The sequence below is a fragment of the Thalassophryne amazonica genome, chromosome 9 (genome assembly GCF_902500255.1).
Source record: "Thalassophryne amazonica chromosome 9, fThaAma1.1, whole genome shotgun sequence".
NCBI lineage: Eukaryota > Metazoa > Chordata > Actinopteri > Batrachoidiformes > Batrachoididae > Thalassophryne > Thalassophryne amazonica.
Window position 1 is genome coordinate 17,210,912 of NC_047111.1, and position 25,479 is coordinate 17,236,390.

At 42.2% G+C, this 25,479-nt stretch overlaps 1 protein-coding gene across 1 annotated transcript in view; it reads left to right on the forward strand.

Annotated features, from left to right (window-relative positions):
- The first annotated feature begins 354 nt into the window (after positions 1–354).
- mpzl1l (myelin protein zero-like 1 like) overlaps positions 355–25,479 on the forward strand; it is a 31,512-nt gene continuing 6,387 nt past the window's right edge. Inside the window, exons 1-4 of the mRNA XM_034177689.1 lie at positions 355–511; positions 1,602–1,783; positions 7,374–7,584; positions 23,002–23,131. Of these exons, the coding sequence (XP_034033580.1) occupies positions 439–511; positions 1,602–1,783; positions 7,374–7,584; positions 23,002–23,131 (596 nt within the window). The 5' untranslated portion in view covers positions 355–438. The remainder of the gene's footprint in view (positions 512–1,601; positions 1,784–7,373; positions 7,585–23,001; positions 23,132–25,479) is intronic.

Genomic DNA, 25,479 nt, shown 5'->3' on the forward strand with positions numbered 1-25,479 from the left:
AGACATCTGATTGGACAAAAACGAAGTTAATTTAAATGAGCTGATCTAAAAGCAGCACAGCTGAGTGAGAGTAGGAATTAAATCATTTCTTTGCTATGTGATTATAAAACCCATTAAACAAATTATGAAAATAAATATTCCACCTCCAATCAAGTAATTACTTGTTCAATTGACTGTATATTATGACAAAAATGCTTAGCTTAGTGGGTTTTTAAATAAATATAAATTTTAAAATGCACAAGTGTTTTTCTTACATTTTCACAGTACATTTCGCAGTTTTTGTGGTTTTCTGTTTGACGCCAGATCTTAGCATGAGAATCTCAGCCTGTAGGGGGCAGCAGTATGTATCGGAGCTATCCACGCTGCCACTGGACTCTTCGATGAAGGAGTGTCGCCAGAGGAAAAATCGGTGGAGCTGCTGCTGTTTACAACAAAATAATGGAACCAAAATGGTCCAAAACCGTCTACGAGCGGGTATTATTGTCCGGGTTTACGCTGTGTTTGCTATTAGGTAAGTGCTGAGCCAGATGTTAGGTAACATTAGATTTGGAAGTGTTTGATTTTGGGCTCCTTTTTTCAGGTGGGAAGTCAGGTTTAGCTAGCTAGCGCCGTTAACGTTATCTCACATCCCCGCTTTTATTCACAGTCTCAAATTGACGCCTTTTCTGTGATGTACTTTCGCTATCTTTGTTCTGTAAACGTTACTGTTTAAACCGAGGAGACCTCGGTGAATTTCAGATTGATTTTAAGGGAACTCGTAGTTCCGCCCTCCGGTGGGGCTCAAAGGAGGTGTTACAACACATTCTGTGACCCGTCACGTTCTGTATTTGCTTGCTGAATGTTTTAACTGCTGTGTTAGTTTAGACGGACCAAACATTCGATAGAGGCCAACAGAAACTGCAGAATAGTGTTTCTAATATAAATCAGGCTTCCACACGACAGCACCCAGCTCATTTTTCGAGCGTGACGTCAGTACGTCAGTACCACATTTTCAGTATCTCTAGTTCCTGACGTGATCATTTATGTATATTAGATTATGACCTCTGATTTGTCCTGAGACCTATTGTGAGAGCACAGTCCACTGAGTTTATCCTCAAAGTTTGATTGAAATTGCTTTTTGTGTTTTGAAGATATTGCTACAGATATGTCCATGTATATTGTCAATCTATGTTGTGGAGGGGATATCAGTTGTTATCGCTATAATTGCATTCACTTGGCGCTAGAGAATCCGGAGATGAGCACTGGCATCAACGGGCCTCAGGGCCTATATAAGACTTACTTCTAGGAGGGATATCTGTATCATCCCTAAAAATTCCATATTGGTTGGTCTCTAACTTTTATTTTCATATCTATTTTGTCTTGATCTGTCGCCAACCTTTCCTTCTGTTAATCTTTACGTCCTGTTAAAAATGTGTTTCGGCTGCTGTAGACTTGGATGAGCATTTCATGGTGAAATTAAGATGTAAATTTCAATTTTGTCAGTTGATTTGCATTTATATGAATCACACAGATGATCTGTTGTTATATATTTGATGTTGACACATTGTATGTACAAAAGTACTGATTCTTCTTTTCTGTTTTACGTTCTCATTTGCTGACAGTCACTAATCCTACATCAGCAATTGACATCCACGCTGACTCTGAAGTGATGATTGAGAACGGCACCACAGGAATCCTTCGCTGCTCCTTCAGGTCCAGTGAAGTAGTTAGCAACACCACCTCAGTGACGTGGTCATTCCAGTCGACTCAGCCTGATACTCCATATTCCAAAGCTCCATATGTAGTAAGTCTGCATTTTATCAACATCAGAGCGCTGTTCTGTTGAGATATACTGACCTCTCGAATTTTGCTCCTTGTAGCCTCAATTGACAGTTACGTGGGACGAGATGACCTAATCCCGTCGAGTTGAGCTTCGTGACACGCTTCATTTTCATTCACTAAATGTATGATTCTTGACAAAGTTAGCTTATATTGATGGGCAAATAAATGTATAAATTGTTCATCCGAAAGTAGTAATGTGTAAAATGTACCCTCTATTAAAAGATAACTATTCTTAACCTGGAGACTGTTTTTTAAATTATTATTATTATTGCGGTAATTGTTCATCACAATAATCCTCACTTATTTGCACCTCAGTGTCCTTTGGACTTTATTGGATAGAGAAATTATTATAATTGATTTAAGTTCAGTTGATATTGGCCCATACGAAAAATGTGTACAATAAAAATATTAGTTTCAGCCTATAATAAAGTGTACTGTTGTGATTCCACCGTTTTAAAATCCTTTTAAACTTGTACAATGTTTATTAATTATTGTAATATTATCGTTAATCTCAATTTCGATTCCATGCATAGTATACAGATTGGTAAATTGCTGTGTACACTTCTCAAAACTGCATTTTGTTAAAACACTTAATACATTTTGTTGCTAAACTTGGACATGTGAGGTGTTAAAGCACATGCGCAGTAGAACTCATCTCGACTGGACACATTAAAAGTATTTAATAAATGCAGGCTCCTAAAGTCGCATAAAATACATACTCAGTAAATAAAGATAAACATAATGTGGAAGTATCTTATTTGTACAGGTGAAACATAAATGTACATTTAAGGTTGAGTCCGATCCGGTATCGGGATCAGCTTCTGATACAACGTAATTCACGTATCGGAAAATACCGATCCACCCGCGACATTTTCCGATACCGGAGAAGAGCCACTGTGAATCCTCTCAACTGCTGTTGTTTGCTCTCTGCTGTTTGCTTCCGAGCGGGGGGGGGGGGGTTCTGAAGCCTGGCTGTTTAAGAGAACTCTCTTCTACGGTGTTCTAGCTGTGGGTAGCAGCAAATTTCTGCCCAGCTCTCGGGTTAAAATTGTCTGTTCGCAGAGCATGAATTTTCTGAAAAATTAACTGAAAAGTTGCTGAAAATGTGTGCTAAAAGGTTAGATGCTTCACTGTCTCGAGGCTGTGAAATGTCAGCTCACCGTGCAGCCGAGGAGGAGCGGAACAGAGATTCTGTCCGCTGAAAGGGAAAAAAGTCTCCATTAAAATTCTGAGCGTGAACGTTGCTGATGATACACTTATTTTATAGTTTTAGTTTTTTTAAGGTTTCGTGTTTCCAAAAAGTTTGAAGTTTACGCAGCACGAAAACAGTGAGAGCAAAAGAAAGAGAATGAGACAGAGGAGAAAGAAAAAGAGAGAGGGAGAGAAAGCAAATGAGAGACAAGCAGACAGAGAGAATGAGAGAGACAGAGAGAGAGTGCTGTCTTTTCTCTTTAAGTCTATAAAAATACGGCTGTAAAAGTCTGTAAAAATGAAAGTACTTAATTCTTTCACCAAAACATCAAATCTAGGCTTTCATCTTAGATACGCCTTCTGGCAAATGGTAGCTCAACTTTCAGGTCTTCTTTTTAATAAAATCCTCATATAATATCAATAATAATAATAGATATACAAATTCAGGTATCGGGATGGGATCATAAGTGAAAACAGAGGTTCACAACTCACCAGTGTCGCCCTTCAGTATAGAAGGGGCAAAGCACGTAAGCGGCAATCAACATGCGGGATCGTTATCTGGTTCCGATACCGATGTAACTCGCAGATCAGAATTTCCCGATCCAACCTGTGGGATTTTCCGATACTGGAGAGAAACCACTTATGTGAAACCTCTGTTGTGCTGTCTGCTTTCTCCTGTTTACTGCTGAGTGGCAGGAGAGGAGGGGGATGGAGGTTTCTGTGCTCAGGGTGAGCTGTTTCTTCCGTGCGACGCCTCACAGATGAGTTTTAATCCACCGGTAATGGCAAATTTCCGCCCTAAAATTTTCTACCTTAAACTCAAACTGAGAGAACATTTTTACAACTTGATATAAAGTAATTACAAATATAAAAGCCGATGCAAAGTAATAAAGTGCTTTGGTATAATACTTGTAAATAATCAGTTTTATTGACAGTTTCAGACTTGACGGCTGAAGTCTTCAAGTCCGTTGCAGAAAAATGCAGAAATGTGCATGGGCAGTTGCTCAGTAAAAAGAGGCATATAAACTCGATGGGAGGAGGTGTGAAAGTCTGGGTAGAGATAACTGCGCATGCGCAGTTGCGCAGCGGATGGCCTCTCAACAAGTATGGCATCTCTTCGGGACACTGGCAGGGTGAACTCCGCCTCTCACCCTTGGACTGCTGGGATAGGTTGTTGACGTGTGCAAGATTGCCATTTACGGGCGCCTTTCAATCAAATTGTGATTAATTATTACTCTAGTCTCCAGGGCTCTCCCCAGAAATGTAGAGTATGATTGGTGCTGGGTGTGCGGTATCAAGGTGTTTTTATTATCCCCAATGGGGCATTTGAATTTAGAATTTTGAAAGTAATCCATGTTGTGATGTCATTGTATCAGTCATATGAAAATAACAAATGACATCATAACCTTAAAGATCCGAGATTACTTTGGAGTGCTGGAACGAGGACGGATGAGAAGCTTATCATGTCTGAAATAAGCAATGTCACCTCTTTCACGTGCAGCTTTCAGTTTTGGCATTAATTCTTTACTTTTTAAACGTACAGTAGTCAATATAATCTTCATTAATGAATATCTTTGTACCTTTGAGATTCTTTGCACTCTGTAAAACTGCAGCTTTGTCCTTAAAATGCAGGAATTTGACGACAATAGAACGCAGTCTTTCTCCAGAGGCTCCTATTTTACCTGTGCGATGTGCACACTCCACCTCCACCTTCCTCTGTAACTGCAGTTTCTGCTTAAAAATGTCTTACTTTTACCTCTGAATCCATCCAGGATTCACCAGGCGATTCAGGGATGCCTTCGATGACAATGTTATTTCGCCTAGATTGACCCTCTCGGTAATCCTGCTTGTTAAGAATGACTTGTTGACTCTCACTCATTTTAACCATTTCATTTTCAGTGATCTTGAGATGTTCAGACTGTTTGGCTTGGTTGATTTTAAGATCTTCTACATCCTCCTGAGTGTATTGGATGCTGGCTTTCAGATCTTGAATTTAGTTAAAGCATCAACTCTGGTGTTAGTTGAGTGATAACTTTAACAAATTCATTCATGAATTTGCTTTAAATAATTGAATTCATGAATTTGCTTTAAATAATTGAATTCATGAAATTGCTTTAAATAATTCATTCATTCATGAAAGCTTTAACAAATTCATTAAAAAATTTGCTGTTGCTGCTGTAACAGAGCAGTAAACATGTCCTTCTGATGATGCAGCAATTCATTTACCTGAGTCAAAGATACATAATCCTCCTCAATGTTTCTCTGTTTCGGTGGCATTTTGTCAGTGGCTAGCTCCATCCGCTAACCAGTAGCTGCGGGGCTAATAAGAGGTAGCTGTTGCTGCAGGCCTGATTGCGGCTTCCAACAATGCCGTGGGCTTGGCGGCGAGCCACAGACGATGCCGCGTGCCTGGTGGTGGCCTCAGATGACGCGGCGGGCCCGTAAGGCAGTCACTGACGTAGCCATGGGCAAAAAAAGCCAGTTCTGCTCCGCCTTGTTCCTGAAATAAAAGTTTGGTGATTCCTCCACTAAAGCACCAGCTGTGCATAGATAGCTGTTCAAAAATCTTAAGAAACGTTAAGTTCTTAAGTTCACTGGACAGGTTGTTGTTGGACTTGTTTCCAAGGGAGATTGGGGCTCTCCTGGGCTGTATTCCCATCATTGAGAAGCTTAAGTTCCCTTTTTTACTTGTTTCTGTAGCTCTCTTATCTTGGTTGTGTCACATTGGTTGTATCAGATTTTGTGCTGGTTAGTTGTGTTTTTGATGGGTTTGGACACCCAGGCTTTGTTATTGGGATAGATGGAAATATATTTATGGGGGGTGACTAAGTCCTCACACAACGTTATGTATGCTGTGACTGTCTCTGTGAGATCATCTAGGTCACTGCATGCACCTTTGAATAAGTCCCAATTTGTGCAAATGAAGCAGTCCTGCAGACTGAGAATTGCTTCCTCTGACCAGACCGGAACCAAACATTGCACTAGCTTGTGCTTCTTCCTTACCAGTTTGTAGGACAGAAGTAAATACAGTGTTATGATTCGACAAACCAAGCGGGGCTGGAGAGACTAATTTGTAGCCACCCCTCACTGAACTAAAGCGAAGGTCTCAGCGTTTTCAATTACAGGTCGACATGTCACAGATTGTGAAAAGTTACATCGCGTCTTTCCTGGTTGACAGTGATTGAAATCGCACATAACAAGAATCGGCGCATCAGGGGACCAAGCCTGCAACCGCCGCACAGTCTCATCTATAACCTGGGTATCTACCTCAGCATTAGCTCCTGGGTGAATGTAAACAACTGTTACCAATAACTGGGAATTTCCGAGGTAAATAAAAGGGTTGAAGAGACACCACGAGGAGTTCAATGTCGGGTGTGCACAGTGTCTTGCTAACAATCACTGTGTTGCACCAGTGATTGTTGACATAGAGACATATACACATGTCAAAGAGAGGCCTCTATCCAGGCGGAAAGGCTCCCCGAAGCTAATTCCACATTGGACCAATGGTCTTGTTCTTTGAGCCTTGTCTACGTTAAGGCAAGGATGCAAGCACTTTTGTACTCCTCCACGAACTTAACATTTGCCTGGAGTTTGTTGATTTTGTTTTGGAGTGACTTGATGTTAGCTGGGATAATCGTAGGCAGAGGTATCTGACGAGGCCCTGTCTCTTTAGCCTCTGGTGCATGCTGCCTCGTCTCCCCCTGTTCCTTACCCCAGATGGCCTGTAAGCTTCAGCATGGTTCCTCACTGGAACCTTAGGACATGGCAAATGACCCCTGGAGCTAAGCATAGAGCCCTGTATATGATGATGTTTGTCCTGTTGAATGCACCAAAGACGACTCAAATTTTAAAAAATTCTCAGGGGGTTTAACCCCCCCCCCCCCCCGTTTGGCTATAATTATGTTATGGCCTTTTCCATTTTGGACACCATTTTGTTTATTGTCTCGAAGGTCATCTTAATCCACCAAACACTGACATTATTGCTGAGTGTGAATAGACCGCTCAGTATATCTGGAAGGTAAATTTGTTTAGTAGCTTTATACATCTTTTCTTGACTAAAGCTGCACTCTGGAGCCTCTCACACACGTCAGGTCTTTTATCCTCCACAGACTGTGTAAGTGGGCATGCTCTGACCGGCCTCACCTGGCTGATGCTTGATACACAATAAGACTTCAGTGTCCTCTGTTAATGTTGTCAGCAAACAGTGACCGCGCTCTCATTGTCATCATAAGAAATTGGCATCCTCTAGAAATCCCTCTAATAGTTTAAGTCATTGGCTGATTGTGAGTGTTTTGTGGTTTCTGATGGAATTTGTTTGTACTTTCACTTTTAAACTTCCGATGCATTTCCTCCCTTTCCAGATTTTCTACTTTACCAGCGGGAAGGCATACCCAGGGCCGCCCGAGTTCAAAGAGAGAGTGCAGTTTGTTGGAGACATCAACAAGAAGGACGCCTCCATACAACTGAACCGTGCTCAGTTCAGTGACAACGGTACCTACCTCTGTGATGTGAAGAACCCCCCAGACATATCAGGAACCCCAGCCCGAACAGAGGTGCGGGTTGTTCTGAAAGGTAAATATTAAAATTTGTTTCGTTTTTGTTCATGTCAGCTTCTCTTTGTGATTCATCTCAATGCTCCGTTCCCAGGTTGTTTATACGTCACTGCAACATTCTGATAATCACCCCGAGTTTTGTCAAAAACAAACTTGTACTCAAAAAGTTTAAAATGACACTGAAAAAAAGCTACATGGGAGTAAATTATTTATGATAAATGATATGGCTACAAATTACAAACTGTCTTCATGTGATGCCCGAGGTCTCTGTGTTTATGTATATTTCCTTCTTCTTTCCTTCAAATATGCAGTGTGTGTGTGTGTTTGTGTGTGTGTGCTTCTCTTGGATGGCACATGATGGAAACTTGTTGCACCAGCGCTTTACACATCAATCAATCAATCAATCAACTTTTTTTTTATATAGCGCCAAATCACAACAAACAGTTGCCCCAAGGCGCTTTATATTGTAAGGCAAGGCCATACAACAATCATGAAAAACCCCAACGGTCAAAACGACCCCCTGTGAGCAAGCACTTGGCAACAGTGGGAAGGAAAAACTCCCTCTTAACAGGAAGAAACCTCCAGCAGAACCAGGCTCAGGGAGGGGCAGTCTTCTGCTGAGACTGGTTGTGGCTGAGGGAAAGAACCAGGAAAAAGACATGCTGTGGAGGGGGGCAGAGATCGATCACTAATGATTAAATGCGGAGTGATGCATACAGAGCAAAAAGAGAAAGAAACAGTGCATCATGGGAACCCCCCCACAGTCTACGTCTAAAGCAGCATAACAAAGGGATAGTCCAGGGTCACCCGATCCAGCCCTAACTATAAGCCTTAGCGAAAAGGAAAGTTTTAAGCCTAATCTTAAAAGTAGAGAGGGTATCTGTCTCCCTGATCTGAATTGGGAGCTGGTTCCACAGGAGAGGAGCCTGAAAGCTGAAGGCTCTGCCTCCCATTCTACTCTTACAAACCCTAGGAACTACAAGTAAGCCTGCAGTCTGAGAGCGAAGCGCTCTATTAGGGTGATATGGTACTACGAGGTCCCTGAGATAAGATGGGACCTGATTATTCAAAACCTTATAAGTAAGAAGAAGAATTTTAAATTCTATTCTAGAATTAACAGGAAGCCAATGAAGAGAGGCCAACACGGGTGAGATATGCTCTCTCCTGCTAGTCCCCGTCAGTACTCTAGCTGCAGCATTTTGAATTAACTGAAGGCTTTTTAGGGAACTTTTAGGACAACCTGATAATAAAGAATTACAATAGTCCAGCCTAGAGGAAATAAATGCATGAATTAGTTTTTCAGCATCACTCTGAGACAAGACCTTTCTGATTTTAGAGATATTGCGTAAATGCAAAAAAGCAGTCCTACATATTTGTTTAATATGCGCTTTGAATGACATATCCTGATCAAAAATGACTCCAAGATTTCTCACAGTATTACTAGAGGTCAGGGAAATGCCATCCAGAGTAAAGATCTGGTTAGACACCATGCTTCTAAGATTTGTGGGGCCAAGTACAATAACTTCAGTTTTATCTGAGTTTAAAAGCAGGAAATTAGAGGTCATCCATGTCTTTATGTCTGTAAGACAATCCTGCAGTTTAGCTAATTGGTGTGTGTCCTCTGGCTTCATGGATAGATAAAGCTGGGTATCATCTGCGTAACAATGAAAATTTAAGCAATACCGTCTAATAATACTGCCTAAGGGAAGCATGTATAAAGTGAATAAAATTGGTCCTAGCACAGAACCTTGTGGAACTCCATAATTAACTTTAGTCTGTGAAGAAGATTCCCCATTTACATGAACAAACTGTAATCTATTAGACAAATATGATTCAAACCACCGCAGCGCAGTGCCTTTAATACCTATGACATGCTCTAATCTCTGTAATAAAATTTTATGGTCAACAGTATCAAAAGCAGCACTGAGGTCCAACAGAACAAGCACAGACATAAGTCCACTGTCCGAAGCCATAAGAAGATCATTTGTAACCTTCACTAATGCTGTTTCTGTACTATGATGAATTCTAAAACCTGACTGAACCTCTTCAAATAGACCATTCCTCTGCAGGTGATCAGTTAGCTGTTTTACAACTACCCTCTCAAGAATCTTTGAGAGAAAAGGAAGGTTGGAGATTGGCCTATAATTAGCTAAAATAGCTGGGTCAAGAGATGGCTTTTTAAGTAATGGTTTAATTACTGCCACCTTAAAAGCCTGTGGTACATAGCCAACTAACAAAGATAAGTTGATCATATTTAAGATTGAAGCATTAAATAATGGTAGGACTTCCTTGAGCAGCCTGGCAGGAATGGGGTCTAACAAACATGTTGATGGTTTGGATGAAGTAACTAATGAAAATAACTCAGACAGAACAATCGAAGAGAAACAGTCTAACCAAATACCGGCATCACTGAAAGCAGCCAAAGATAACGATACATCTTTGGGATGGTTATGAGTAATTTTTTCTCTAATAGTCAAAATTTTGTTAGCAAAGAAAGTCATGAAGTCATTACTAGTTAAAGTTAATGGAATACTCAGCTCAATAGAGCTCTGACTCTTTGTCAGCCTGGCTACAGTGCTGAAAAGAAACCTGGGGTTGTTCTTATTTTCTTCAATTAGTGATGAGTAGAAAGATGTCCTAGCTTTACGGAGGGCTTTTTTATAGAGCAACAAACTCTTTTTCCAGGCTAAGTGAAGATCTTCTAAATTAGTGAGACGCCATTTCCTCTCCAACTTACGGGTTATCTGCTTTAAGCTACGAGTTTGTGAGTTATACCACGGAGTCAGACACTTCTGATTTAAAGCTCTCTTTTTCAGAGGAGCTACAGCATCCAAAGTTGTCTTCAATGAGGATGTAAAACTATTGACGAGATACTCTAACTCCCTTACAGAGTTTAGGTAGCTACTCTGCTCTGTGTTGGTATATGACAATAGAGAACATAAAGAAGGAATCATATCCTTAAACCTAGTTACAGCGCTTTCTGAAAGACTTCTAGTGTAATGAAACTTATTCCCCACTGCAGGGTAGTCCATCAGGGTAAATGTAAATGTTATTAAAAAATGATCAGACAGAAGGGAGTTTTCAGGGAATACTGTTAAGTCTTCTATTTCCATACCATAAGTCAAAACAAGATCTAAGATATGATTAAAGTGGTGGGTGGACTCATTTACTTTTTGAGCAAAGCCAATAGAGTCTAATAATAGATTAAATGCAGTGTTGAGGCTGTCATTCTCAGCATCTGTGTGGATGTTAAAATCGCCCACTATAAGTATCTTATCTGAGCTAAGCACTAAGTCAGACAGAAGGTCTGAAAATTCACAGAGAAACTCACAGTAACGACCAGGTGGACGATAGATAATAACAAATAAAACTGGTTTTTGGGACTTCCAATTTGGATGGAAAAGACTAAGAGACAAGCTTTCAAATGAATTAAAGCTCTGTCTAGGTTTTTGATTAATTAATAAGCTGGAATGGAAGATTGCTGCTAATCCTCCGCCCCGGCCCGTACTACGAGCATTCTGACAGTTAGTGTGACTCGGGGGTGTTGACTCATTTAAACTAACATATTCATCCTGCTGTAACCAGGTTTCTGTTAGGCAGAATAAATCAATACGTTGATCAATTATTATATCATTTACCAACAGGGACTTAGAAGAGAGAGACCTAATGTTTAATAGACCACATTTAACTGTTTTAGTCTGTGGTGCAGTTGAAGGTGCTATATTATTTTTTCTTTTTGAATTTTTTTGCTTAAATAGATTTTTGCTGGTTATTGGTGGTCTGGAAGCAGGCACCGTCTCTACGGGGATGGGGTAATGAGGGGATGGCAGGGGGAGAGAAGCTGCAGAGAGGTGTATAAGACCACAGCTCTGCCTCCTGGTCCCAACGCTAGACAGTCACAGTTTGGAGGATCCAAGAAAATTGGCCAGATTTCTAGAAATGAGAGCTGCTCCATCTAAAGTGGGATGGATGCCGTCTCTCCTAACAAGACCAGGTTTTCCCCAGAAGCTTTGCCAATTATCAATGAAGCCCACCTCATTTTTTGGACACCACTCAGACAGCCAGCAATTCAAGGAGAACATGCGGCTAAACATGTCACTCCCGGTCTGATTGGGGAGGGGCCCAGAGAAAACTACAGAGTCCGACATTGTTTTTGCAAAGTTACACACCGATTTAATGTTAATTTTAGTGACCTCCGATTGGCGTAACCGAGTGTCATTACTGCCGACGTGAATTACAATCTTACCAAATTTACGCTTAGCCTTAGCCAGCAATTTCAAATTTCCTTCAATGTCGCCTGCTCTGGCCCCTGGAAGACAATTGACAATGGTTGCTGGTGTCGCCAACTTCACATTTCTCAAAACAGAGTCGCCAATAACCAGAGTTTGATCCTCGGCGAGTGTATCGTCGAGTGGGGAAAAACGGTTAGAGATGTGCACGGGTTGACGGTGTACACGGGGCTTCTGTTTAGGGCTACGCTTCCTCCTCACAGTCACCCAGTCGGCCTGCTTTCCCGACTGCCCGGGATCCGCCAGGGGGGAACTAACGGTGGCTAAGCCACCTTGGTCCGCACCGACCACAGGGGCCTGTCTAGCTGTAGAATTTTCCACGGTGCGGAGCCGAGTCTCCAATTCGCCCAGCCTGGCCTCCAAAGCTACGAATAAGCTGCACTTATTACAAGTACCGTTACTGCTAAAGGAGGCCGAGGAATAACTAAACATTTCACACCCAGAGCAGAAAAGTGCGGGAGAGACAGGAGAAGCCGCCATGCTAAATCGGCTAAAAGCTAGTAGCTACGCAACCTAGTGGATTTCTAAAAACACTCAAAGTGAATAATGTGTAAATAATTTAGAGGTGATTCAGCAGAAGGAGTGCTTTAGTTAAGGCACCAGACAGGCCATGAAACAGCACAAGTAACGCACGGCAACAGCGAACGCACGACAACGGTGCAAAAATAAAATAAAAATCCACTAGACAGGCTGTGGAGCAGCACAGGTAACACACGACAACGGTGGTAAAAAAAAAAATAAATAAAATAAAATAAAAATCCACTAGACAGGCTGCGGAGCAGCACAGGTAACGCACGACAACGGTGGTAAAAAAAAAAAAAAATAAAATAAAATAAAAATCCACTAGACAGGCTGTGGAGCAGCACAGGTAACGCACGACAACGGTGGTAAAAAATAAAATAAAAATCCACTAGACAGGCTGTGGAGCAGCACAGGTAACGCACGACAACGGTGGTAAAAAATAAAATAAAAATCCACTAGACAGGCTGTGGAGCAGCACAGGTAACGCACGACAACGGTGGTAAAAAATAAAATAAAAATCCACTAGACAGGCTGTGGAGCAGCACAGGTAACGCACGACAACGGTGGTAAAAAATAAAATAAAAATCCACTAGACAGGCTGTGGAGCAGCACAGGTAACGCACGACAACAGTGGTAAAAAAAAAAATAAATAAAATAAAATAAAAATCCACTAGACAGGCTGCGGAGCAGCACAGGTAACGCACGACAACGGTGGTAAAAAAAAAAAATAAATAAAATAAAATAAAAATCCACTAGACAGGCTGTGGAGCAGCACAGGTAACGCACGACAACGGTGGTAAAAAAAAAAAATAAATAAAATAAAATAAAAATCCACTAGACAGGCTGCGGAGCAGCACAGGTAACGCACGACAACGGTGGTAAAAAAAAAAATAAATAAAATAAAATAAAAATCCACTAGACAGGCTGTGGAGCAGCACAGGTAACGCACGACAACGGTGGTAAAAAAATAAAATAAAAATCCACTAGACAGGCTGTGGAGCAGCACAGGTAACGCACGACAACAGTGCTAAAATAAAATAAAAATCCACTAGACAGGCTGTGGAGCAGCACAGGTAACACACGACAACGGTGGTAAAAAATAAAATAAAAATCCACTAGACAGGCTGTGGAGCAGCACAGGTAACACACGACAACGGTGGTAAAAAATAAAATAAAAATCCACTAGACAGGCTGTGGAGCAGCACAAGTAACACACGACAACAGTGCTAAAATAAAATAAAAATCCACTAGGCAGGCTGTGGAGCAGCACGACAACAGTGCTAAAAAATGAAATAAAAATAAAAACGAAAGCGTTAGCAAGCTAGTTAGCTTGCCAACGCTGATGAAAGTTAGCTGATAAAAGTGCTCCGTCGCGATGTTTCGACCGATTAGAGGTCTTCTTTAGGCGTTGGAGCACGGTGAAAAAGTAAAAAAAAAAAAAAAAAAAAAAAAAAAGTAAAAAAGTCTTGAAAAAGACTGTTAATTCAAAGAACTCAAACAGCTCAGTTCAAACAGCTAACAGATACAGCAGAACACCGCTGTGCTCCGGAACCAAGCAGAACCAGAACAGAACACATAAGTAAACAAGTTTATCCGTGTGTGGGTTTTCTTCCTGCTCACAGACTGTGACCGTTTGTGACATGGGTGTAGGCAACCGAGCGAGGGATCGGAACAGCCCCCCCATATCCTTATGCCGCGTTCACACCGGGCGCGATCAGACGCTACAAATTCGTGTGGGTCGCCAGGCGACGGATGCGCCTCTTTTGCCCGGTGTGTCGCTCTGCTTGGGTGGACTTTTGCTGCGAAAATTCGCGGCATTCGGTGCGTCATCAAATAGGAGGAGCTTCCATTCCGCTCGCCGGCTCCGGTTGTCATTCAAGCTAACATGACGGACCTTGATCACACAGAGCGAGTTGCTGTGGAAAGCTCCCAATACAGAGAGTATCATTATTTGCTGCAGGAGCTGTGTCTGAGTGACAGCCGCTTTCAGCGGTCCTTCCACCTCTGCGGGAGCCAGTTTGAGGATCACGCGCACACATGTAAAAAAAAAAAAAAAAAAAGAAACGCAGCTGCTTGCTGCAGCTGGCTCTTCCCCCAAAAAAACTCTGTCATAATTGTGTTTAGAAACCAGTCACCATTTGTTTTTTTTATACAGCTGTGTAGTTAATTAATAAAATATTCTCTACAGACAATTCGCTCGCGCGCGCACATAAAAAATAAAAGGAAAAAGCTCCACTCCCGCTGCTGCAAGTAGGGCTGCTGCTCGCTCCAAAAACTCTGTCATAATTGTGTTTAGAAACCAGTCACCATTTGCTTTATTATACATCTGTGTAGTTAATAAGTAAAATAATCTACAGGACGATGCGCGTGCACGTAAAATAAAAATAAAAAGAAACTCCGCTCCCCGCTGCTGTGGTGCTGCTGTTCACTCCAAAAACTGTTATGATTGTGAAATAAAGGACAAAAGAGCCTGCTCACAGGCTGCTACCAGATACAGGACATATTCACATCTTCAGTCAAACTCCAGACATCTCCATGTCACTACATATTCAGTCCCTGATTGGTCATCATGGCGAGACGAAAAAGTTCCTATTTTTCAACTTGGGGAGGAGGGCGACGTGACGCGACGCAGTATCGCGCCACAAACGCGCAAAACGCTCAAAATCGCTTCACTCGCATCCATCGCGTCGCGCTGCACGGTTTGCCGCCAAAACGCGTCCTTACATAGGGATTACATGGCAACCTGTGGCTGCAGTCGCTTGCGTCGCGCCCGGTGTTAACGCGGCATTAGAGAGTAAAGATATTTTGCACATACTGCTATTACTATTAATAATAATAATATGTTAATAATGATAATAATATATAATGATAATGACATCAGTGGTCTGTTTTTTTTTTTTTTTTTTTTTCAAGATGGCGCTGCCGATGCTGCTACTTCTTACTTCAGCTCTGCCCCCTCTGTTCCTACGTTCGCTATTTTTAATACTTTTTAATAGTGTTTTAGCGTTTTATTTGCAGTAGGGGGTACCCTGTGCAAGTGTGCACATGGGTAACCCACTTTTGTAACTCTTGTAATTATTCTTCTGCTTCTTTCGGCATTATTTGAGGCAGCGCGGGGAAATCCCTTTGTCTGCTGCTCCAGATGTCCCGTTGTTTACAGCTGGGATCAGCTGCTTGGACTAAGACTCTATGTACAGTGGGCTGGGTCCCCACTATGTTCACATGAAGGATCAGATCTGCTCCTCGGACGTGGAGCTACTCGCGGTGAGCATGAGGCCGTTCTGTCTCCCACGGGAGTTTGGAAGTGTGATTACGCTCTGCGCATATATTCCTCCCTCTGCAGACACCACCGCTGCCTGTAAGCGGATCCACAGTACAGTCACGCGGCTGCAGACACAACACCCCGCGCCCTCCTCCTCATCACTGGGGACCTTAACCACGCCTCCCTTTCCGCCACCCTCCCCACGTTCACCCAGTATGTCACGTGTAAAACCAGGGACAATAGAATGCTGGACCTTTTTTAACGCTAATGTTCAGAACGCTTACACCTGCGCCCACCGCTCGTACACTCGGATTACAATCTTGTCTACCTGCTCCCCCAATACACACCCAGGGTGAGAAAAGAACCAGTGCAGAAAAGGTCAGTGAAACTCTGGACTGAAGAGGCCACTGAGAGGCTGAGTGACTGTTTCAGAACCACAGACTGGAGCATGTTTCAAACTCTTATGGTGAAGACATCAACAGCCTGACCCAGTGTGTCACTGACTACATAAACTTCTGTGTGGAGAGCACTGTGCCCACCCGGAGGGTACGGTGCTTTCCCAACAACCACCCCTGGGTGACCCCCGAGCTGAAGGTCCTGATGAACCAGAAAAAGAGGGCTTTCAACTCGGGAGACAGAGGAGCAGCGTAGAGTCCAACAGGAACTCCAGTGGAAGATCCGGGCAGCCAAGAAGGAGTATGGAAGGAAGATGGAGGAGCAGCTGGCCCGCAACAACGTCAGGGACGTGTGGAGAGGCCTCAAGACCACCTCCGGATTTGGGCAGGGTGCTAGCAGGACTGCAAATGGAGATTCTCGGTTTGCAGTGGAGCTAAACAGTTACTTTAGCCATTTTGGCTCCTCCACACCTGCCCCCCTGCCTGCTCCTGGCTCGCCACATGTCTCCAGCAGCCAGCCCTCTAGTCCCTATGACCCCCCCACCTTCTTCCCCCTAGTCACCTCCACTGCACCCCGGTCTTTGTCTCCCCCCCACTGTAACTCCTACTGAGGTGAGAGGCCAGCTTCTGCGGCTGAAGCAGAGGAAAGCAGCAGGACCTGATGGGATCTCCCCGAGGCTGCTGAGGACCTGTGCAGATGAGCTCTGTGAGGTCCTCAGCCACATCTTCAACAAGAGCCTCAGCCTGGGGGTGGTCCCCACCCTGTGGAAGACTTCCTGTGTGGTCTTGGTTTCCAAAACACTGCACGCCAAGGCACCAGCCCACTACAGACCAGTTGCCCTGACCTCCCACCTCATGAAGACCATGGAACGGCTCGTCCTGTCTCACCTCCGCACCGTGGTGAGCAACATCCTGGATCCACTGCAGTTCGCCTACAGGCCCAACATCGGGGTAGATGACGCTGTCATCTACCTGCTGCAGCAAGTGCTCACCCACCTGGAGACCGGCAGGAGCACTGTGAGAGTCATGTTCTTTGACTTCTACAGCGCTTTCAACACCATCAGACCAGCGCCGCTGCGGGGGAAGCTGGAGGACGTAGGTGTGGATGGACATCTCGCCGCCTGGACCATTGTCTACCTCACTGACTGCCCGCAGTACGTGTGGCTGCGCGGCTGTCAGTCTGAGGTGGTAAGGTGCAGCACCGGGGCCCCTCAGGGCACCATCCTCTCGCCTTTCCTCTTCACCCTTTACACCTCAGACTTCACCTACAACACGGACAGCTGCCATCTCCAGAGGTTCTCTGATGACTCTGCCATTGTGGGTCGTGTGTCTGAGGGGAACGAGCTGGAGTACCGGTTGGTCATCACAGACTTTGTGGACTGGTGTGAGCGCAACCACTTGTGTCTCAACACCAGTAAGACGAAGGAGATGGTGATCGACTTCAGGAGGAAACCACCACCTCACCCACTGGTGAACATCCAGGGGGAGGACATAAAGAATGTGGACAGTTTCAAATCCCTCAACAACACCTCAACAACAAACTGGACTGGACTCACAACATTGACGGCCTATACAAGAAGGGACAGAGTTGCCTCCACCTCCTGAGGAGACTGAGATCCTTTGGAGTTAGCAGGCCTCTGCTTAAGACCTTCTATGACTCTGTTCTCCTCTATGCTGTCGTCTGTTGGGCCCCGGGCAACGCGGAGCGGGAGAGACAGAGACTGAATAAGCTGGTCAGGAAGTCCAGCTCTGTCCTGGGCTGTCCTCTGGACTCTCTGGAGGAGGTGGCTGAGAGGAGGGTGTTAGCCAAGTTCAAATCAAATCAATTTTATTTATATATCGCCAAATTACAACAAACAGTTGCCCCAAGGCACTTTATATTGTAAGGCAAAGCCATACAATAATTACGGAAAAACCCCAACGGTCAAAACGACCCCCTGTGAGCAAGCACTTGGCGACAGTGGGAAGGAAAAACTCCCTTTTAATAGGAAGAAACCTCCAGCAGAACCAGGCTCAGGGAGGGGCAGTCTTCTGCTGGGACTGGTTGGGGCTGAGGGAGAGAACCAGGAAAAAGACATGCTGTGGAGGAGAGCAGAGATCAATCACTAATGATTAAATGCAGAGTGGTGCATACAGAGCAAAAAGAGAAAGAAACACTCAGTGCATCATGGGAAACCCACAGCAGTCTAAGTCTATAGCAGCATGACTAAGGGATGGTTCAGGGTCACCTGATCCAGCCCTAACTATAAGCTTTAGCAAAAAGGAAGGTTTTAAGCCTAATCTTAAAAGTAGAGAAGGTGTCTGTCTCCCTGATCTGAATTGGGAGCTGGTTCCACAGGAGAGGAGCCTGAAAGCTGAAGGCTCTGCCTCCCATTCTACTCTTACAAACCCTAGGAACTACAAGTAAGCCTGCAGTCTGAGAGCGAAGTGCTCTATTGGGGTGATATGGTACTATGAGGTCCCTAAGATAAGATGGGACCTGATTATTCAAAACCTTATAAGTAAGAAGAAGAATTTTAAATTCTGTTCTAGAATGAACAGGAAGCCAATGAAGAGAGGCCAATATGGGTGAAATATGCTCTCTCCTTCTAGTCCCTGTCAGTACTCTAGCTGCAGCATTTTGAATTAACTGAAGGCTTTTCAGGGAACTTTTAGGACAACCTGATAATAATGAATTACAATAGTCCAGCCTAGAGGAAATAAATGCATGAATTAGTTTTTCAGCATCACTCTGAGACAAGACCTTTCTAATTTTAGAGATATTGCGCAAATGCAAAAAAGCAGTCCTACATATTTGCTTAATATGCGCATTGAAGGACATATCCTGATCAAAAATGACTCCAAGATTTCTCATGTTCAAATCCATCATGAACAACTCCTCTCACCCTCTGCACCCGACTGTATTGGAGCTGAGCAGCTCCTTCAGTGACAGGCTGAGGCACCCTCAGTGCAAGAAGGAACGATACCGCAGGTCGTTCCTCCCTGCTGTTATTAGACTGTACAATAACACTGTGAAATAACTACAAATCACGTGCAATATTAATATGTCCACAAATCATGTGCAGTAACTCGTTTACAAATCCCTGCACTAATGTCACCTTATCACATCTAAATTCCACTACACATATTGTAAATAAGATGCTCCTATTTTTTAATTCCAGTTCCAATCATGTTTATATATGCATATATACTTATATGTGTGTGTGTGTATATATATGTATATATATATATATATATGTATATATTTCTACCTCATTTTCTTATTTTATTGTATTGTTACAAGTATTATTATTGCTTATCCTTGCACACGCTGTTTGATGCACATTTTCCTCGCACCCATCTTGTGTGTTTTTTTTTAAGAGCTGATGTAACATGTAAATTTCTCCTCTGTGAGATCAATAAAGTCTTATCTACACATAATGACTGTTTCCATAATATATTAATCTGCTTCAATTGTGTAACCATTTTTCTACTGTGTAAAACATCAAAGACTAACACATGAAGCTCACAGCTGTACTGATGTAATAAAGACGAACCAGTACCGGCTCCAACAAGTGACTTTTATCTCCGCAAAGCCAAAGGAAATTATTTCCAGGCAGATTTGAATTGAAACAAACAATTCCTTCTTCCTGATCAAAGGGCCATCTCACCAAAGAATTTCATCAGAGTCTATATATTCTTTTGTGAAGTAACGGCCCCTTCCCTCTGGTTCAGGAGGTAAAATGTCCGTTGTAGTTTGATGCAAGTCCAACATTCTAAAATATTATTGACAAGCAATCAAAACAAGTTTCTTAAATTTAGCCAGGCAGAAGGTAGTGTCTTACTTCCATGCCCTAATATGTATCTGTGGTGTAAATTTGGTGAGAATCTGTGAAGTAGTTTTGAAGTAATCCTACCAAACCTATATAAAGAGAAACCTTGATCCAGAATATAGATCCGGATCACCTCCAAAAATTTGTGGTGTCTTCCATGCCCTAATATGTGTCTGGTGCAAATTTGTTGAGTATCCATGAAGTAGTTTTGAAGTAATCCTTCCAAACCTATATAAAGAGAAATCTTGATCCAGAATCGGGATCTGGATCATCTCCAAAATTTAAAGGAGTCTTCCATGGCCTAATATGTAGTATGTGTGCTGAAAATTTCCGTGAAAAATCCGTGTAGTAGTTTTGACATAATCCTGCTAAACGACAGACAATTTAAAAAAACGCCACTGATTTTATTGCGTCCTTGGTGGACATAATGAGCTAGGAGGATAATTAATACTTTTAAAGTTTGTTTCTGTGACAGTGGTTCAGTTCTGATGCGATGGCTCTTTGGCTGTAGGTGGTTTATTTATGTGGGATTTACCAAAGCTTAGTTTTTAATGTTGTTATTATATTGTCTTCCTTTCTCAAACAATGTCTAAAGTGAGTAACTGGGATACAAAATGTCCTGCTGAAAGAACTTGGACAGGAAATACTGAACAAAGAACCCTGTGACCTTCTGGGTTGGTGTCCCGTGGACAGTGTGTCAGCTGTGGGTCCACAGTGATGCAGCCGAGTCCAAGCTACTCTACGGCACATGAAGTGTCTCAGTGTGAATGGTCTCCTGAGGATCCTAAACTTTGTGACTTCAGTAACTCATGAGTCATGTTGAGGCAGGTCTTCAGAAACCCTGTTTAGACTCCAGAACCTGTTCACAATATCAGACCAGTCTGACTTCATTTTAGAAAGCAAGTTACATCATGAAAAACAGAAAAGACGCAAATTTTCACGTGAAAGGCTGAAACGAGCCAGATGCTTTTCTTTAAAATAATTTAAAATTGTGTATTTATGCTGTTTGACTTATTTTTATCTCATCAAAAAATCTCTGTTTTTCCTGTTATGACACAGAATCAAGCGTTCATATCAGCCGTGACTTCAGATCATCTCCAGCAGTAACTGAATTGAACACCTTTGTGGTGCGAGCGGCAGACAAACATAAACGCTGATAGTGACGGGAAACAAATCCTGCAGCTCTCAGGAGCTTTATCTCAGAATGCACATTTTAAAAATGGAACATGAGCTCCATGTCGACAGGTGAAGAGGCGCAGATGTGGAGGACGTTTAGTTTTTTGTTTTTCTCTTTCTGTCGTGCACTGATGTTCCAGACCGCCTCCGTGTATGTGAGAGCTTGTTACCTGTCGGCTCCGCATGGATTTCACAACCACCCCTGTGAAAATTTTGACTCTTATCTTTCTCGAGATAGAGATACATTTTTTTAGTAAAACAGTGCTGCCTGTTTCGATACACTGGCGTTAGTTTTAAAAAATTCTGAAAAAAACAATTAACTGCTGATTGAATTGATAGGAAGATAATTGTAAATACTGATAGAAGTTTAACTTTTGCCCCGAAAGCTCAGAATATCACCATATGAAATATATACCGACATAAAAATCTCTCATTTTCATGAAATTCAGAATGTATGTTTGTTTTCCCCCCAAACCTCAAAGATGGGGATGGGGGGTACTTATTTACTTACTTTCTTATGTAAGCCTGTCTGGTCCTTGTGGAGCGTAGTCCACCAACAAGCTGTCTCCACTTCCTTCTATCCCTCGACATCCCAACCATGGAGTGCCAGTCCAAGCAAGCTTCTTTCATTTTGGCCTCCCAGAAGCGACGCCAGGTGTTGCTTGGTCGTCCACGTCTTCTCTTGCCAGGCAGGTTCCAACGCAGGGCATGCCAGTTGATGTTCAACTCCTCATTCCTCAGGTTGTGGCCAATACAACCCCACTTTCTCTTTCTGACTTCCATCACTGGAGGTAGTTGTCTCGTGTGCGGCCACAACTCTGCATTTGATATCTTCTCGGCCCATCTTATCCCAAGGATTTTGTGGAGACACCCGTTGACAAATGACTGAATTCTTCTGCCGAGGACTACTGTTATCTTCCAAGTCTCTGCACCGTACACGAGGATAGACTTCACATTCAAGTTAAAGATGCACACTTTCCTATTTTCCCCCATCTCTCTTGACTTCCACACTCGGTGCAGCACCTTGAATGCAGTTTGTGCCTTTCCAATTCTCACTCCGATGTCTGTAGTTTTCTTGTTTGCTTTTTTTTTTTGTGAAAAAGGGTGTGGCAGCCAAATATCAAATGGCCATAATTCCTGAACCATTTGCCCAATCTGGACAAACAGTGTATCTTTGGAAATGAGCAAATGCCAGGAATTCAGATATGGTATTAAACATTCTGATCAACATGGATCAGTTTTGGGGTGATGACCTTTTGACCTATATTTTGACCTGAAGTTGACATTGTGGATCAAATTACATCAGGATGGTGGCCATTATAAATATGGTACCCTTCTTTACAAAGTGCCCCCCCCCCCCCCAAAAAAAAAGATTTTTCTTTGGATTGACCTGAAATTTTAGATTTAGCTATTAGGAGTCAAAACCAATATATATTCTGAATTTCATGAAAATTTGAGGAGGTGAGGTTGAACCCACTGAAAGGTTTATTTATTTATTTGGTGGAATGATACAATTTTACAGTTTACTATACATCTCGTCTTTTATTTGATATTAACTGGATTTGACTGTAACATTGTAACAGAATAATTTAAAATGTTTTAAAATTTCAAACACATTATAAACAGGTTTAGATATTTGAAGATTTATTTATTTTATGGAATTGGTTTATTCCAAACACTGCTTTAACACACTGAGAACAGACTGGTCCAGCATAAGCCACTTTAAATGGGTTTTAAAACAAACATATTTTAATTGACTACAATGGTGAGGAAGTGGTTTGTTTTGCCTTTAACTTGGTTAAAATGGTGATAACAGGGTTTGAACGTCTCCGTCTTCAAATCTCTAAAAAAATGGTGATAATGGGGTTTGATCATCTGCGCCTTCAAACCTCTGTAAGACTTAAGGACACTGTATTTCTTGTCAGTGATGAGCTGGATGGGATGATTACCTGTGTGTGTGTCTTTTTTGTCTGTGTTTAGAGTCTCTTCCTCAGAAGAACATGGCCGTTATCATTGGAGCGGTTTGTGGTGCATTAGCCGTACTTGTCCTCATCGCTGTAGGAATCTGCCTCGTCATGCGGCTCATGCACAACCGCCATGAATATGAAGGGTAAGTGTGCCATCTAAAACGTGTCTACATGTGTCATACTGGATGTCTCAACACGGACACCACACATAAAAACGTAAGGTGCAGTCGCACATATTCCACAACAAGATATGATACAGAGGAATTACAAGACGTGAAGCAGAAATGTTCTTAAACGTCAGAAATTTAAATTGCAGTTGTTACTTTTGTAGCCACCATGAGGCAGTGTTATGATTTCTGTTGTCTGACATTGAGCAGTACAACCCCTGGCAAAAATTATGGAATCACTGGCCTCGGAGGATGTTCATTCAGTTGTTTAATTTTGTAGAAAAAAAAGCAGATCACAGACATGACACACAATAAAAGTCACTTCAAATGACAACTTTCTGGCTTTAAGAAACACTATAAGAAATCAGGAAAAAAATTGTGGCAGTCAGTAACGGTTACTTTTTTAGACCAAGCAGAGGGGGAAAAAAAATATGGAATCACTTAATTCTGAGGAAAAAATTATGGAATCATGAAAAACAAAAGAACGCTCCAACACATCACTAGTATTTTGTTGCACCACCGCTGGCTTTTATAACAGCTTGCAGTCTCTGAGGCATGGACTTAATGAGTGACAAACAGTACTCTTCATCAATCTGGATCCAACTTTCTCTGATTGCTGTTGCCAGATCAGCTTTGCAGGTTGGAGCCTTGTCATGGACCATTTTCTTCAACTTCCAAAGATTTTCAATTGGATTAAGATCCGGGCTATTTGCAGGCCATGACATTGACCCTATGTGTCTTTTTGCAAGGAATGTTTTCACAGTTTTTGCTCTATGGCAAGATGCATTATCATCTTGAAAAATGATTTCATCATCCCCAAACATCCTTTCAATTGATGGGATAAGAAAAGTGTCCAAAATATCAACGTAAACTTGTGCATTTATTGATGATGTAATGACAGCCATCTCCCCAGTGCCTTTACCTGACATGCAGCCCCATATCATCAGTGACTGTGGAAATTTACATGTTCTCTTCAGGCAGTCATCTTTAGAAATCTCATTGGAACAGCCCCAAACAAAAGTTCCAGCATCATCACCTTGCCCAATGCAGATTTGAGATTCATCACTGAATATGACTTTCATCCAGTCATCCACAGTCCACGATTGCTTTTCCTTAACCCATTGTAACCTTGTTTTTTTTTCTGTTTAGGTGTTAATGATGGCTTTCGTTTAGCTTTTCTGTATGTAAATCCCATTTCCTTTAGGCGGTTTCTTACAGTTCGGTCACTGACGTTGACTCCAGTTTCCTCCCATTCGTTCCTCATTTGTTTTGTTGTGCATTTTCGATTTTTGAGACATATTGCTTTAAGTTTTCTGTCTTGACACTTTGATGTCTTCTTTGGTCTACCATTATGTTTGCCTTTAACAACCTTCCCATGTTGTTTGTATTTGGTCCAGAATTTAGACACAGCTGACTGTCAACAACCAACATCTTTTGCAACATTGCATGATGATTTACCCTCTTTTAAGAGTTTGATAATCCTCTCCTTTGTTTCAATTGACATCTCTCGTGTTGGAGCCATGATTCATGTCAGTCCAATTGGTGCAACAGCTCTCCAAGGTGTGATCACTCCTTTTTAGATGCAGACTAACGAGCAGATCTGATTTGATGCAGGTGTTAGTTTTGGGGATGAAAATTTACAGGGTGATTCCATAATTTATTCCTCAGAATTGAGTGAGTCCATATTTTTTTCCCCTCTGCTTGGTCTAAAAAAGTAACCGTTACTGACTGCCACAACTATTTTTCCTGATTTCTTATAGTGTTTCTTAAAGCCAGAAAGTTGCCATTTGAAATGACTTTAGTTTTGTGTCATGTCTGTGATCTGCTTTTTTTCTACAAAATTAAACAACTGAATGAACATCCTCCAAGGCCAGTGATTCCATAATTTTTGCCAGGGGTTGTAATCTGGTGCATTTTCTTTTAACACCTCCTTCTCACCACAAAGACATGATTTGAACAGATTTTATTACAGTTTCTGAGAGCAGAAGCGCAGCTTGAAGAGAAAATATCAATGTTTTTTGTAAACGTAGCTGTTGCAGCTTTAAGACAGCATCACAAGGGAGTACCCCAACAACATTCCAGCACCACATGGTCCTGGTTCGTTTAGATCACATCCAGTAGAGAATTTTGTTCTAAAATATAAAAATTACAAAATGGTTTTGAAACTAAAACATAACTGGAGCTATAGCAGTAAGAAAAACGAATTTTTCAAGGGAGAGTCGTGGGTTTTTAAAAACGTCGACATAGGAAGAAGACAAAAATGTGGACAAAACATCTTATGAGGTGTACTCACACTAGGCCTAGTTGACCTGGACTGGTCGCAA